Genomic DNA, 14,979 nt, shown 5'->3' with positions numbered 1-14,979 from the left:
AGCCATCATTTAACCGCCACTAAAATCTTCGTGATTTACTAGAATGACGTGAGTATCTCCCAACCACTAGTATGCAGTATGCAAGCATTAACTATTTTTTTTAAATAATATTTTATACTTGTTAAAATATTGAATTGTCAATTCTTAATCAACTTGATTATAACCGTAAAACCAGGTTCAAAAATCCAAATACCCCTAGATGTTAGGTTTTTTTTCAGGGAAATTTACTATGTTTTAAAAAATAAAAAGATAAAAAAACCATTTATTTTTTTTAGGATTCAATTATGTTATTAATTATGTTATTGTATATAAAAAAAACCTATTTATCTCAATAGTAATGACTAAAGAATCACATGGAAAAAGATCATCACACCATTATTAATCTCATTGGTTGCCATTGTGAGAAGGGAAAAATAATAATTTGACTGTTCCAATTAATTTTAATTTTAATTGCTAGTTAAGGGTGAAAAGCCACGTGAGTAGCACGAAATAGCATACGATGGTTTGAAGACAAAACGACAGCGTAGAGCATGAGGATGTTAAAATGGAAGGCAGGCTCGAATGAATGAATAAGAAATGCAAATGAGTAAGGAAAGTAGAATGATGTGAAGGAGAAGACGATGATGATGAAGAAGCTGGCGAGAAATTGGAGAAAATCTTGTGAGGTTGATAAATTTACTCTTCCAATTCGAGATGAGGACGATTCTCGTCCCATGAACACCCGAGGTCTGTCTGTTTGTTTAAAATTTTGCAACAAAACGGGGATTACTGATTAATTACCTTTTTTTTGTTAAAAAAAAAACAGAGCAAGAGGAGTTGATTCTATCACTGGAAAGAGAAGAAGCAGAGCAGTCTGTTTTGTGGAGGGTTGGTTATTCCTTTAATTTTGCATAGAAATTACCTTCTTTTTTCTTTACTGATAAATACATTAATTAAATTGGTATTTTCTTGTAGAGAGTAGTTGGTGGAATTGTGTTCTGCCACGCTGCGTTTCTCTTATACTCCATATACCAGCAGGCACTATTCCCATGGGAACTGGTACGTGTATGTATGTATCTATGTATGTATGCATCTGAGGAATGATTCAGTGTACCGGAATTGCTCTCTCTCACTTAAAGGTGAATAATTTTCATGGTGGGACTCATTTTAATGTGAGAGAGGGCGGAGTGCAACTCCTGACGTGCCTAATAACTTCTCGTATGTAGTCTACATGAGCAGTAAAGAACCCTCGATTATCAAATCCTATTGAGTGTTGTTGTTGCTGTTGTTATTTTGTTTTTGTAACAATTTTGAGTAAATCTTAACTTTCTGATGGTGGTCTTTTGATCAATAAATAGAGATATCATGCTTACTTCATGGAAGATATGGATTCGTCAGTGGTGATATTTGCAGGTTCATTTTTTCATTTTAACTTATTTTTGCTGCTCATCGGCTGATAAAATAGTCTAATTGATTCTTGTCTATGTTTATTCAACTATGATTCCTATTGCTGATCTCTTTCCTTGCACATATAATGTACTCTCTTGGAAGGGAATTTGATGAGCATGATGCTCTAGCTTTTTTATTCAGATTAACCTCTTGTTCTTCTTCTTTTTCCAAGAAGGTTTCTCTTTTGGTAATTGGTATTCTGAATCCCTTTCTAGCTCGTGAAAACATCCTGTGAGCTAAAACCTACATGATGACAGTCACTTCTTAATTCACACATCGTATTTCAGATATGTAGTTAGAAAACCATGTCCTTGTGTTGTTCCAGTAGTTGTTTGGTCAAACATGTAGTTTCTGTGCACTTGGATGTGTTTCCTTTGGCAAACCAACAGAAATTATGACAAGAATTAATCAAACTTCTTATGATTGGTTGTTGGAGAAGCTTGATCAGTGTTACAGCATAAGAAGTTGAATAAGTCATCATTGATTATGCTGTCTTAAAAAGCCTAATTATTTTTAAAATTGATGGCTAATTTCCCTCCACGTGTTTCCAACGTATTTATGCTCTTTTGTACTTTTCCATAATATGAGCAACATATCTGATACCTGGCGTGAATTATTAAAAAATTATATAATCTGCCATTTAAAGTGCCAAAATCTGCTACCTGAGATGTATCATTTTGCTAATTTTAACCCTTAAACAGATTGGATAGCTATTTCAGCATGTTTATTGGCCATCATAGGGCTTCTTCATAATTCCAAGTATCATAGGCAATGGATTTGGTATTCATGCTCTGTTGGGCTTCTACTGGCAGTTTTCTGGCTATATTTCATGCTAAGGTATGTGGGGCTCTACAAATATGTATTTGGTGTGTTACTGTCTCCACATTTTATGTCGAGGATTAACAATATTGTGAAGCAACTTTTCTGTGACTTTTTTTCAATTCTTTTTGGTATAACATTTTATTATAAGGAAAAGAATTACACCCATTCAGCTACATAGACAGTAGTATTGATTACAAGCTGAAGCCAGAGGAAAATGACTAGTAGTGGAAAGAAACAGAATGGGATTACACTAAGAAAAACCTATCAACTCACGCGTGGCACTACCACATGTATATCTTCTACATGAGTCCACTTCATTATAGCAGCATCTGTGAGGGCTGTGCCAGTTGTCTAAGTCATGCTTACCCCAAGTCTCTATCCTCGAATTCGACTAATAGTTTCGATAAACTCAAGAAAATGGTAACATGCTAATCTCCCATCACTTTAGAACACACGACAGGATAGTAAGAACAATCAACTGCATAAAACACCTGTACATCTACCAAAATAAGGGATTGCTAATGATCGTGAAGGGGAGATGAACATGCTAGGAGACTTAACTTGAGATATTCTTAGCAGTTATTTTTACTATGTTACTTCTTTAATTGTTAAGACTTTCTAAGTTTTGATGAATTCCGAATAAGTCTAACTCACAATCTAATAAAAACATACATTACTTTTGATTTAATTATTAGATCAAGCTGAAATTTTACTTGATAATTCTAGAGGCCTAATTATATACTACTTAATGGGAGGCGAAAATAATGATTGTGAAGAGGAGATGAACATGCTTGGAGACTTAACATGAGATACGCATAACCCCAGACCTATTCTTGAAGATCAACCTAGACAACCACTTATCTATGTAAAGAGTATTGGTGAAGACAACATAATAGGGTTCATAAGACTTGGCAGATTATGACAGGCCTCAATAATTCTAGAGACAACAAGCTAACTTGTTTCAAATAAGAGTGTAAATCCATACATTCAATGGAGATCTGGATAGAGAAGAATTCTTTGATTACATCATTGAATGTGATAGGGTTAGGGAATACATGAGTATCATAGAAGAGAAGATGGTGAAACTATTTGCATATAATCTAAAAGGCAGAGCTTTTTCCTTGTGGAAGTGTCAGACAAATATACAACAATTAAGAGGGGAGAGACAGCCTATTACATTTTATATATATACAAGGCATATGCTATATGATAGATTCCTTTGTCCTAGTTATGAACAATATTTATTTCAGCGATATCAAGATTGTTTTCAAGAAAAAAAGATTTTTACATAATAATGCTAAGTTTTAAAAGTTGGCAGAACATAACGACCTTCAAAAGATAGGAATCGGTAGGTTGCAAGATTCCTGAGGGGTTGAGACTAGCAATCCGAGACAAGACTAGAGCACAAATGTTGTTTACACTATAGAGACAAGGAATATAGCATTGAATTGAAAAGGCGAGTTATGTAGAAGCCTTCAACAATTTTAAAAGGAGTTAACAAACTAGAATCAACAATTCCAAAGGTTGAGGTGTACTCAGAGGAATAACATGAAGTCTTTAAACATGCTAAAATACCAAAACATGAAGTAGAGTTGAGATCTAAAGTTAGTGAACGTGTTGAGATTAAATCAACTCATGAAAAGCAAGAACAAGTTATTTGAATTGCCTAAGAGGCTCTAAGAGATATCAAAGAGGACTTAAAAGTGTATGCGTCGTTCAAGCCAAACATGTCCATGTTGGATCAATCTTCTAAATTTACCAATTTAGCTGGTGATGAAGACTTTCCTGTTAGGGATGACTAGACATGTAAATTGAAGTTGCCTTCATCTCAAAAGATGATTTCATATGACCTTGACTTTTTGTTTTTTTAAGAAGTTTGGTCTAGATTCTAAAATTCTGCATTAAAAGATCTTTGCTGAAATATGATTGAGCAAGCTATCTCATGCATAAATCGGTAATAATACTATATTCGAAGTATCTATTCATTTGAGATGGAAGAGTTCAATTTCTAACAATTAACTCAAGAGTTAATTTTTTTCAAGTGGAGCGGATTGACAAAGGAATATTGCCTTCATTATTCTTAGCACAATTATTTTTATTATATTACTTCCTTAATTGAGAAGATTTTCTTGGTTTTGAGCATTTTTGAATGAGTCTAATGCATAGTCTAATGAAAACGAGCATAACCTTTAATTTGATTGTTGGATCGAGCTAAACTTTTGCTAGATTGTTCCAAAATTCCAATTATTTGTAAGCCTTATAAGCTATTTATTCAGAAGAAGAGAATTAATGGAATAAAGACATTTTAGAAACTATCAAAGTTTTCTAAGTTTTTTTCTATAGTTAAGTCTATAGTTAAGGTTATAAACTTATGACTTGAGAACCCTAGTTTTTTTCTTTACAGTTTAGGGTTGTAAAACTTGAGGGATTGAGAAACCTATCCACACTATACATTGTGTCAACAACCATGCAACGAAGTCAAATGCTTTCCTAATGCCCTGTTTTGCCTAACCATCTGCAATAGAATATGCAGCTCAAGGAGTATGTCTAAAGGCCACCCAACTAAAGAACTTAGAAAGCACGTGTCTTATTAGCAACCATTGTCATCCTCCAAGGAACTTCTGCTGTTTCCGCAACCCAAGCTCTTATTGGAGTCTGATTCAACACATGGCTGAATCATTAACACCCCTTTGGAGACTAGGATCTCCAAAGCCTTAGCAATGGCATTAATCTTGACCATATTTGACACCTCGAGACCAAATATGATATGAGAAAATACATAGAAAGTCTCTATTTGAGTTTCTCGAAACTCCAACAATACTTGCCTCCCCTGGCTTTCATAGAGAGGAACCATCAACATTCCATTTGATCCTCAGATCTGAGGGAGGTACCCACTGTATGGCAGCAACAACTGGTCTAGGCAAGGACCACTTTTTTTAATCCCATCAGAGCTTCTGAGTAGATCGTTGGCATTGTCACAATTATTAAAAACTATATTTTGTTTGAGCCACACACACACCATAGTACAGCATATGTCACCATACACCAAAATCTCTTTTGCATATTCCCACAAGCCAAGTATTCCCATTCTTCAAAGAGGCACGATATGGAAGAGTGACATACCCATTTTATTCACCATCATTGGACTAGTCTCATCCAAAAGTGCCGAACTTGCTAGCAGGTCAAGAGTAGATGAATGATAGTTTCCAAGGCCAGCTGATGAAAAGGATGTGTTTTGAGACTCATCAATGATTCCACATTGACTTAGAAAATCTTTTGCAAGACTAACAAAAGGAATACTCCAGTCTTTGAGGGTGCCAAGCCCTTCCAGACTTTAGGAGTTGCTAACAGCATGTTTGAGATACTAGCTTTTTTGTGACTTGGTGGCGGGGAAATGAAGAGAACTATCTTTTTGCTGATGAAATGCCTTCTTTTCTATTGTTTCCATCTCTGGCCTTTTATTTGGTTTGTTTGGAATTTCTTTATTTATCAGAAACTGGACAATAATAAAAACTGAAATGGATGTCAACGCCAACTATTAGGTTTGCTTATAGATTGCACTAGTTCTTTTATGAGGGTGAAATATGTATTCCTAGTAATATGTTCTTATGTGCTATATGTCTAGAATTTGTTTTTTATTGATGATGATGATGATGATGATACTTATTTGTCTTAATGATGATGATGATGATGATACTTATTTGTGCGATAGAATGCCAAGATTCCGATGGGATGTCATCTGGCTGCCCTTTGGGCCTCTCAGGTGTGTAGTAACTGTTCTTTGCTTATTTTATCTGTAACATGTCATTAGTAGTTCACTTAGAAATCCACTCATTTTGAAATTGCAGTGGAGCTGGCATATGTCTGTATGTTGACCATCTACTGACCGAGTCATCTGAAGAAGTGAGAAAACTGAGAAGCTACATGTACGCTTACAAAGCCAACTAAACTTTGTCTGTAAACCTACCTTTTCATGTTCTCTGCGTTACAGGAATGAACTAATAGTGTGGCTTTCAGGCATAAGCAGGTTGATTAATGGAAACTAGGATTGCTAATTTGGAACAGAAGCAATGTTATTCTATCTATTCTTGTACCTCGGTAAAAAATTTCCGGTAAATCTATGCCTTTTGTTTTCTAGTACAAGTGAATCCCTGCAAGATTTTTCAAGTGAAGTACAAAGTTGGCATATATAATCTGACCAAATACCAATGCTGACATTTTTATACCATTTAGCAAATGATCGAGCAACTCTTGACCTCATGTGAGTGAGTGGTTAATAATCTCAATAACTATTTGTGCTTGGATTCTCTGCATTTTATCATGAACGGATTGTCCAAGTGTAGCAGTCCACTGTAACATCCAACAGTGGATCAGGATTCATGATGATATTTTCATGTAGTAGCTGTGGGATATAAGATCACCTAGGTGCAATCCACTGCGATAAAACTTGCTAAGACTCTAATCCCTCAGGATATATGGAGACACGGAGATGAGGCGGGATAAGAGAAGTCTACCCTTTATCGTGTAATTCATAGCTGATGAATCTCCCACTGCTTAAGAACGGAACATCTGATGCGTTGTTGAAGTAGTGGTGCTCTGATGACTTGCCATATGCCTTGCAGCCACACGGGAGCAGTGACGGTGCACATCCATAAGGATAAAAATAATTCCAAGACTTGAAATACGTATGGTAGCAATGGATTCCATGCTAAGAGTATTGGTAGTAGATGGTGCTAGGATTATCGGGGCAAATTCTACAATACATTCCCCCTGTTGGATGGCAAGCTCCCAGACAAGAACCTCTATGGCCTGGTATGTCCTGGATGCCGGGATCCTGGCACCAAGAAGCTTCGCCAAGACTCAGTGCACATAAACTTTCTAATATGCCTCGCTTGCTTGTGGGCTCCGTTCACTCGCTTGCTAGGATTGAGAGTTAGCAATCTACTTATCCAATTGGCATCCTAAAAGAGAGTGCTGTTTCTTTTATCCTTCTTTTAGTACTCAAAATTTATTATCTTAATTGCTTGTGGCCATATTCGATGCGGTTCACTAAATTCATCTAAATCACTCTGCAAGAGCCCACTTTCACCAGAAAGCAGACTTTTGAATAAAAGGTGAATTGACCAGAACCGAATGACGAGCAACTGTCTAGCAATCCAAATGTGTAAATAACTGCAATACGAATTATCTTGAATAAAAGCTATCTGTCCGAAAACACTCAGCACGCGGCGAAACTCCCATTAAACCTTTGCCTACAAATGGTGTTTCTCAAGGCACTAGTAAAGGAATCAATCCTCCTCTTCAATAACCTTCAAAATAATGCACATCCAATGAATTAGCAAACAAATTTTCTCAAAGCAAAGGCTCCCATAGCATAATTGAAGAACAAATGAAAAAAAAAAAAACTAGGAGTGTTAGTAAGACAAAAAGGGGGGGGGGATTGATTTTAAAAAGTGCTTTGAACATGTTGAGTGTCCATTTAAGAAACCATTGCACAGGCTTGAAATAGTAAATTTATTGAGATGCCACAAAATAAACTATACTATAACAATTTTTTTTGTTTGTTGTTCATGTAGAATGTCCAGGTCAGCTTGCATGTATCTCGATTAATTCTTACAGGTCCTGAAGTTAACGACTAAGTAAGCCTCTAGCGGTCATCATATTAGCAACTACAGGGCTTAAACTTGAGATAACAGGAAAAGCAAATCATTTGGTCTCAAACTCTTACTACTAGGCCACCTACTAAATGGTTTCCTGTAACAATTTACTCAAAGGGGAGGGAGGTTGCCGGTTATTGAAAATACCATCCAATCAATTAATAGTGGAAAACTAAAAGAAAATATAAATACTTTTTACTTTCTAACACACTTGACTAAAAGTTTTGGCAAAATAGCATAAGCTAAAAAAGTTTTTGAGAATTAATATAGTTTTAACAAAAACACTAAATAGTAACTTTAACAAAGATGCTATTGGGAAAATCGATTTCAATAAAAAAAAATAAAAATCAAACCACAAACACTGACTTTGAAGCATATTTGGAATAGATGAAGAAAGTAGAGTTTATCTTTGGTTGTCACTATTACTTTAAGTAAAAGAAGGTAAAACTTGTTGTCATTGAGTTTACTGACTAGCTATTATTTGGTAGGATTAAATTGTTTTAGGTTGGAAAAGGAATAGAGAGAGATTCGTAGAGACTTAGGATAAGATGAAATCAAATATGAGAAAGATGTTTGTTCTTAGAAATTATTATAGAGAATTATTTCAGGGTTTGTAGAATTTGGCTTAAGGGTTTAAGAGTGTAGAGGATTACCATAAGGAGATGAAGATTGTCATGATTAGAGTTAATATTGTGAAGGATAGAGAGGCTACATTAACAAGGTTTTTAAATGATATGAATGGAGAAATAGGTAATATGGTTGAATTAAAACATTATATTGAGTTAGAATATGTGGTTCACATGGCTATTAAGGTGGAGAGACAATTGAAACTATTAAGGTGGAGAGACAATTGAAAAGCAAAGGCAATGCACGTCAATGAGGTAATTAGGGTTTTTTTTTTCCAACATAAAAGCTGATTTGTTGGTGAGAGGGGGCTACCCCATCAAAGTTGAATATAGAGAGGAACAAAGCCAAACCATCTAAAGCTAAAAGGAAGGATTCAACCACTACAATCCAAGGTAAAATCAAAATTTAAACTAATCATAACCAAGACATTAAGTGTTTTAGGTGTTTAGGTAATAGACATATAGCTTTACAATGTTCAAAAGAAAATGGTTATTATTATGAGAGAACATGTGGAGATTAAATCTAAAAGTGACATATCAGAGGAGGGTGAGATGCCATCACTTGAGGATTGTAGTGATGTTGAGTATCTAGTTGATTAAAAGGTTTATGTGACTAAGAAATCATTTAAAGTTTAGATAAGGAAGATCATGTATAGTATCAAAAGAAGAACATCTTATATACTAGATGTCATATAAGTAACAAAATATGTAGTATAATTATTGATAATATAAGTTATGTTAATATTGCTAGTACTACACTTATTAAAAAATTAATTCCAAATACTATTAAACATGGAAGATATTATAGACTTCAATAGTTAAATGAATATAGTGAAGTAAGAGTTACTAAACAAGTTTTGATATCTTTTTTGGTCGGGAAGTCAGCAAAAAAATAAGGTTTTGTGTGATGTGATTCCTATACATGCTACTCATTTATTATTGAGAGGGTCCTTCATAATTTGATAAAAAGGTCAATCATAATTACAGGTGGAATGTTATTGAGAGGGTCCTTGATAATTTGATAAAAAGGTCAATCATAATGAGTTTAAGAATAAATATTCTCTTGAAAAGAATGGAAAGATTTTCACACTTGTATCATTATCACCTAAATATGTTTATAAAGATCAATTAAAACTGAAAAAGGAAGGTGAAGCTAAAAGCTCAAAACAACCATGTAAAGATGTAAAGAAAAGGGAAAATAATAGAAGCACTGAGAGAAAAGATTTAGCCAGTGTAGAGAAAAATTGGGTTTCGACTAAGAAAAGAAAAATAAAAGGATGATAGAAGAAATAAAAGGTGAGAAAATAAAAGAGTGGAAAAAACAAAGAAACATATTAGTTTTTATGCAAAAAAAAAAAAAAGATTAAGAATGCTTATTTTTATGTCATGTATATGATTTTATTTATGTATAATGAGACATATTTTAATACTAATGAACTTGATCCTTGTATTTCTAGTATTAGTATTTTTTTTATTGCAGGATTATAAATATATTTTTCCTGATGAGATTCTTAGTGAATTGTCCCCTATTAGAGGAACTGAATATCAAATTGATCATATGTCTAAAGCGATAATACTTAATCGACCAACCTATAAAAGTAATCTTGATGAGACAAAAGAACTTCAAAGAAAAGTAGAGATGCTAATGTTAAAAGGGTATATAAAAGTTGTAGAAAATGTATATTTACAATGTTATTGGTACCAAAAAATAATGAGACTTGGAGAATGTGTGTTGATTGTCGTATAATCAATGTGTTTTCTAAACTTGATTATATGTTAGATAAATTATATGAATCCTATGTGTTTTCTAAAATTAATTTAAAAAATAGATATCATCAAATTAGAATGAAAGATGAAGATGAATGGAAAATTTCCTTTAAAATTAAATATAATTTGTATATGTAGTTAGTTATGCATTTTAGATTTATTAGTGTACCTCTTACTTTCATGATATTAATGAGTCATATTTTATGCAATTTTATAGGTAAATTTGTTGTAGTTTATTTTGATGATATTCTAATTTATAGCAAAAGTTTAGATGAGCATGTTGAATATTTAAAAAATATGATAAATATTTTAAGAGAAGAATGTTCATATGCTAATTTGAAATGGTGTAACATCTGTATAGAGAAAATTATCCTTGTTAGTCATGTTATTAATGTAAAAGTATTGAAATGGATGAGGAAAAAATAATTGCTATCTAAAAATGACTTATACCTAAGTTAATTATAGAGGAAAGAAGTTTTCATGATTTGGTTAATTTTTATAGGAGATTTATTAAATATTTCAGCACTTTAACTACACTTTTAATTGAAATTGTTAAAAATTCAATAGGATTTAAATGGGGTAAAGAACAAGAGCATGCATTTAGCTTGTTAAAGAAAAAATTGATTTTGCTTTATTGATATAATTACCTAATTTTACAAAAACTTTTGATATTGAATATAATGCCTTATGAACAAGTATTTGAGTTGTTTTAATATAGAAAAAATAACTCATAATTTATTTTAGCGAAAAACTCAATGGTGGGGGTATTAAATTATCATACTTATAATAAGGAGATTTACACTTTGATAAGTTCAAGACTTAGAAATATTACTGTAAATATGTCAAGTTGGTTAAATTCATAAAAACATTTCCATATATTATAAAATATAAGGTATGGAAAATATAATGGTTAATCCACTATCGCGAAGGTATACATCTAAATTTATGATTCTTTCAATTTAATTAAAGTTTTACCTCATAGTTTACTCCTTTGTTGAATTGTTTATCTTTTTAACAAGTTTTTAAAAACTAACTACCAATTTGAGCATTAAAGGCTGCAATTAAAACTAAAATAATTTAACTAGCTCTTTTTTAGTATATTTTGTAATGTTCTTGGCGTGGAAAAACAATATATGCACTCATCCAAAACTGGCACTAGAAGACTGCTATCTAGGAAAACGCAAGCCTCTCCTGCACAAAACTTGAAACTAACCAAATACGAGCAGCTTTAACAGTAGAGCAAATACTTCTGGATAGCGTCATGCTCACCTGATTTCATGGAGGATCATCCATTTAGCCTCCAGGGCTTGATGGGAAATTTTGTTTGAAATGTGAAGAAGACGTATCAAACCCAATTAGTTAGGGGACTACTTATAAATAGAAATTCCACGCGGTATATCTTGTCCTCAAGCAATGCTTATAAAAATACCAGTGACGAAACCATAAGGAGCTCAAAGCAAGAAGGTTTAATTCACAAGTCGCATAGGCAAAAGATTCTGCTAGCCATTTCACGCGGCGGTCTCAAAATATTTGGAAGTTCAACAGAGCACCATTGACATAGTTCAGATTTTGCTTCAGCATTTTATCGTTCAACAAGAAGAAAGAACAAAATTCAAATATCTCAATAGGTCAAGACGTAAAATGACTACCTTTGATCAATGATAAGACACCTGATTTATAATCATGCTAATTGCTATGTTTGTACCATGAAAAATATCGAGAACTCTATTCAAAGTGCAGAGAGGGATTCAGAAACTCAATTGGTAGAATGCTAACGATTGAACCAAAAATAAAATAGAAAAGGCCGCTTTGTACCACAAATTAACCTTCCATCCAACATGCAGGAGTTCCCAAAGCTAGCAAAAACTAGCAGATTCACTCAAACCGCCTTTGGACATCAATTGAAATTCAATTACAATAAAAATCAGTAGCAAAATACAAATTTCCTAGTTCTTAAAACATGTGAAGGATTAATGTACAAAAGAAAGCCCAACGATTCATGTAAAAAACATATGAAACAAATACCACAATTGAGCAAACATTTCTCCCAATATAAGATACATTACTGAACTTCTTGCCAAAAAAACATGCATGTGATATAATTATGTGAAGTTTCTATCAAAGCCTAAACAATGAACCTAACGAAAAATGAGCCATTGTAAATAAACCATGCATCTCTAGTCAAAGAAAATGCCTTCACTCAAAGCAATGATATGCAGCAAATTCTCTCACTACTGACAACTCAACTGGAGAAGCTCACATCCATATCAATGTAAAAACATTAATAACTTCATCTCCATCAAGTGCATGAGAAAATATCTCAAATCACGGGAAACATCAAAGGATATCATAGATCATATAAGATAAATCATAACATGTAGTCTAGGTATAGATGGAATAAATATGGCTCGATGCATGTACATTGCAGAAAGCATTCAAAGATAGAGTTAAACACTTTTTCTAAGGAAAATCAATAGCACATACACAAGGCAGAAAAAATGAAAATCAAATACGTGACCTAAAGGCTTGAAAGGTTATAGACAAGATCCAGATTGAGAAAATTTAATCTGACAACACCCAAGTATTATTCTTCATTTCTTCTGCAAATTCCAAACTCTCAGCATATTTCTTCAAATTTAGGTTGACCAGGTACTGAAAACAAAGAATTCTGCAAAAGAAAAGGAATAAAACCTCTAAACCAAGAGTTCCCACACATTACTAGTAAATGGCCAAAGGAAACAATATTTTATGAAAAAAAGACAACCAATGAATAAAAAATTGCTTTTTTTGCACATGTAAAGCCAGGTAGCAGCAACAAATCAATTAATTCTGTAGTACAGGTTTTTAAGGTGTCTTTATTGGCAGCGAGGTGAGATAATGAACAATCACAACAAATCAATCCTAAAATAACAAGGCGGACTGTACTCAAGAAAACAAGGAAAAAAACACATGTAATGGTAAAAAAAGTTTGTTGCCTCTATGGAATAAGTCAATTCAGCCAGGCCCGATAAAGCTGCTTTAAGTAATGAAGTCAAGCATCAATACACAAACAACTCCTATTCAATTAGGATTACATTCCCCATTATAAACTGCTATTTCCCAAAGAAGAAACATGTCGAAAATAAATATAAAAGAAGTGTTGCTTGCGAATTTGCATGCTTATGAGGCCATAATCTACCAAATATTACATCATCAGAAGCAATCCTTAAGTAGCAAAAGTACCAAGTATTTAAGACCAAAACTACAAGTAGATGAAATTAAACCTTAAAAGTTTCCATCAAGCCACCGATTCCCCATCTTGAAACTGCTGCAACATTTCACAATGAGGAGTCTCCCTTACAAAACCCCACTGCTTCCTCTGCAACTCAAACCTACAATTCTGCACAAGGACAGAGACGTAGTCCTTCTCCACCTTGGCTTCCAGCGCCTCCCTCTCATGGGTACCCGGTAGATAATCCTTCTCAAACTTAGTGCTCTTCACATAAAAATTAACCCCTCTCTGCGTAGTAAACCTGTACTCATAAGGATAGGACCTGGAAAGGGCATAAATAGGCTCAGATGACGGTAGAAAGTTGAAAAGGAAAATAAGAAGAACCGGGAGCAATTGAATCAATGCACGGAAGTTAAAGCCAGATCCATTATGATCCGTTCTAGGGCCACCCATTCCTGCTCCAAAATTAAAACTCCGAAACTGGGTGGTGGCAGGCCTCATCCCAGCTCCAAAGAAGAATTGCCTGAATATCTCGTCAGGATCCAAATCATCGTTATAATTATAATATCCATGACGATTACGACTGGAAGAGCGTCTCTCGTAGAGAGGCTCTTCAGTTCCGGTAACATCATACTTGCTCCTGCTCTCTTCATTGCTAAGGCACTGGAACGCTTTCGAAACAGCTTTAAATGCATCCTCAGCTCCAGGAGACTTGTTCTTATCAGGATGGACTTTCAGTGATAGTTTTCGATATGCTTTTCGAACATCTTCTACAGAGCAAGACTTTTCCAATCCCAAAATCTCATAGTAATTCTTCTTCTTCCTGATTTCTCTCACAATCGAAATTTGCTCCTCTGTATATGATGATGATGATGATGATGATGATGACGACGACCCCCTTTGGCGAACTTTGGATTCGTTTGAGGCCGTGGCTGTTGTGGACCCCCCCTTTGGCGAACTTTGGCTTCGTTTGAGGCCGTGGCTGTTGTGGACCCATTATTAATGTCTGCAGCCGCCGTTTTATTTGGCTCATCCTTTTCCGCCGCAGATAAGAGATCGTCGACGGAGAGAGTAGGATCCAGGCGGCGAGCTTTGGTGATGAATTTTAAAGCACGGCTTCGATCACCGGATTCGAGGGCTTCTTTGCCGATTTCCAAGCATTTCAACGCATCGTCTTTGTTGCCATCCATTTTCTGATGGTTCTTAGTAAGAATAACTAATCACCTAATACAAATCAAAAGACGAAAATTCAATTTGCAAGCGGATCTGAAGTCGATAAATTAGGGTTTCAAATTTGGGAATTTGTGAGAGAACAAAACACGGTGAGAGAAACCGAAAACCGTCGAATTCTCTGCCTTTATTTATATAAACGTCATTTATGTAAATTACTTCAGGAAAAATAAATGCGGCCCCGCACCCCCACCCCCCAAAAAAAAAAATGAAAAATAATAATAATAATAATAAATTA

The 14,979-nt window shown here is 34.3% G+C and overlaps 2 protein-coding genes across 6 annotated transcripts; one reads left to right on the top strand and one right to left on the bottom strand.

Moving 5' to 3' along the window:
- The first annotated feature begins 508 nt into the window (after nt 1-508).
- Nucleotides 509-6,487, top strand: LOC105110530 (uncharacterized). Of its 3 annotated transcripts, XM_011005601.1 has the most exons (8): nt 509-726; nt 806-867; nt 955-1,038; nt 1,338-1,392; nt 2,130-2,265; nt 5,963-6,013; nt 6,099-6,176; nt 6,268-6,487. In XM_011005601.1, exons 1-8 carry the CDS (start codon nt 621-623, stop codon nt 6,284-6,286), a joined length of 591 nt encoding a protein of 196 aa, XP_011003903.1. In that variant the 5' UTR covers nt 509-620; the 3' UTR covers nt 6,287-6,487. The 3 variants fall into 3 exon arrangements, with proteins under 3 accessions (XP_011003903.1, XP_011003904.1, XP_011003902.1); XM_011005600.1 differs by having other exon boundaries at nt 512-726; nt 6,099-6,487; XM_011005602.1 differs by lacking the exons at nt 5,963-6,013; nt 6,099-6,176; nt 6,268-6,487 and adding an exon at nt 5,744-5,807 and having other exon boundaries at nt 510-726.
- Nucleotides 6,488-12,659: 6,172 nt separating this feature from the next.
- Nucleotides 12,660-14,851, bottom strand: LOC105110529 (chaperone protein dnaJ 49-like). Of its 3 annotated transcripts, none has more exons than XM_011005597.1 (3): nt 14,456-14,851; nt 13,564-14,390; nt 12,660-12,968 (listed from the first exon to the last, which is right to left on the bottom strand). In XM_011005597.1, exons 1-2 carry the CDS (start codon nt 14,699-14,701, stop codon nt 13,578-13,580), a joined length of 1,059 nt encoding a protein of 352 aa, XP_011003899.1. In that variant the 5' UTR covers nt 14,702-14,851; the 3' UTR covers nt 12,660-12,968; nt 13,564-13,577. The 3 variants fall into 3 exon arrangements, with proteins under 3 accessions (XP_011003899.1, XP_011003900.1, XP_011003901.1); XM_011005598.1 differs by having other exon boundaries at nt 13,564-14,387; XM_011005599.1 differs by lacking the exon at nt 12,660-12,968 and having other exon boundaries at nt 13,239-14,459; nt 14,522-14,701.
- Nucleotides 14,852-14,979: the final 128 nt, after the last annotated feature.

The sequence above is a fragment of the Populus euphratica genome, unplaced genomic scaffold, assembly GCF_000495115.2.
Source record: "Populus euphratica unplaced genomic scaffold, PopEup_1.0 scaffold254.1, whole genome shotgun sequence".
NCBI lineage: Eukaryota > Viridiplantae > Streptophyta > Magnoliopsida > Malpighiales > Salicaceae > Populus > Populus euphratica.
Note: the sequence above shows the minus strand (reverse complement) of the source record. Positions and strands in the feature narration are given on the sequence as shown.

Excerpts from the sequence above, each read along its gene's own strand:
- LOC105110530 (XM_011005600.1), top strand. The coding sequence starts at position 621 with ATGATGATGAAGAAGCTGGCGAGAAATTGGAGAAAATCTTGTGAGGTT. Across the intron at positions 1,393-2,129 it reads GTCAGTGGTGATATTTGCAG|ATTGGATAGCTATTTCAGCA; the intron begins GTTCATTTTTTC and ends ACCCTTAAACAG. Across the intron at positions 6,014-6,098 it reads CTGCCCTTTGGGCCTCTCAG|TGGAGCTGGCATATGTCTGT; the intron begins GTGTGTAGTAAC and ends TTGAAATTGCAG.
- LOC105110529 (XM_011005599.1), bottom strand. The coding sequence starts at position 14,701 with ATGGATGGCAACAAAGACGATGCGTTGAAATGCTTGGAAATCGGCAAA. Across the intron at positions 14,460-14,521 it reads AGCCAAATAAAACGGCGGCT|GGGGGGTCCACAACAGCCAC; the intron begins GCAGACATTAAT and ends AGTTCGCCAAAG.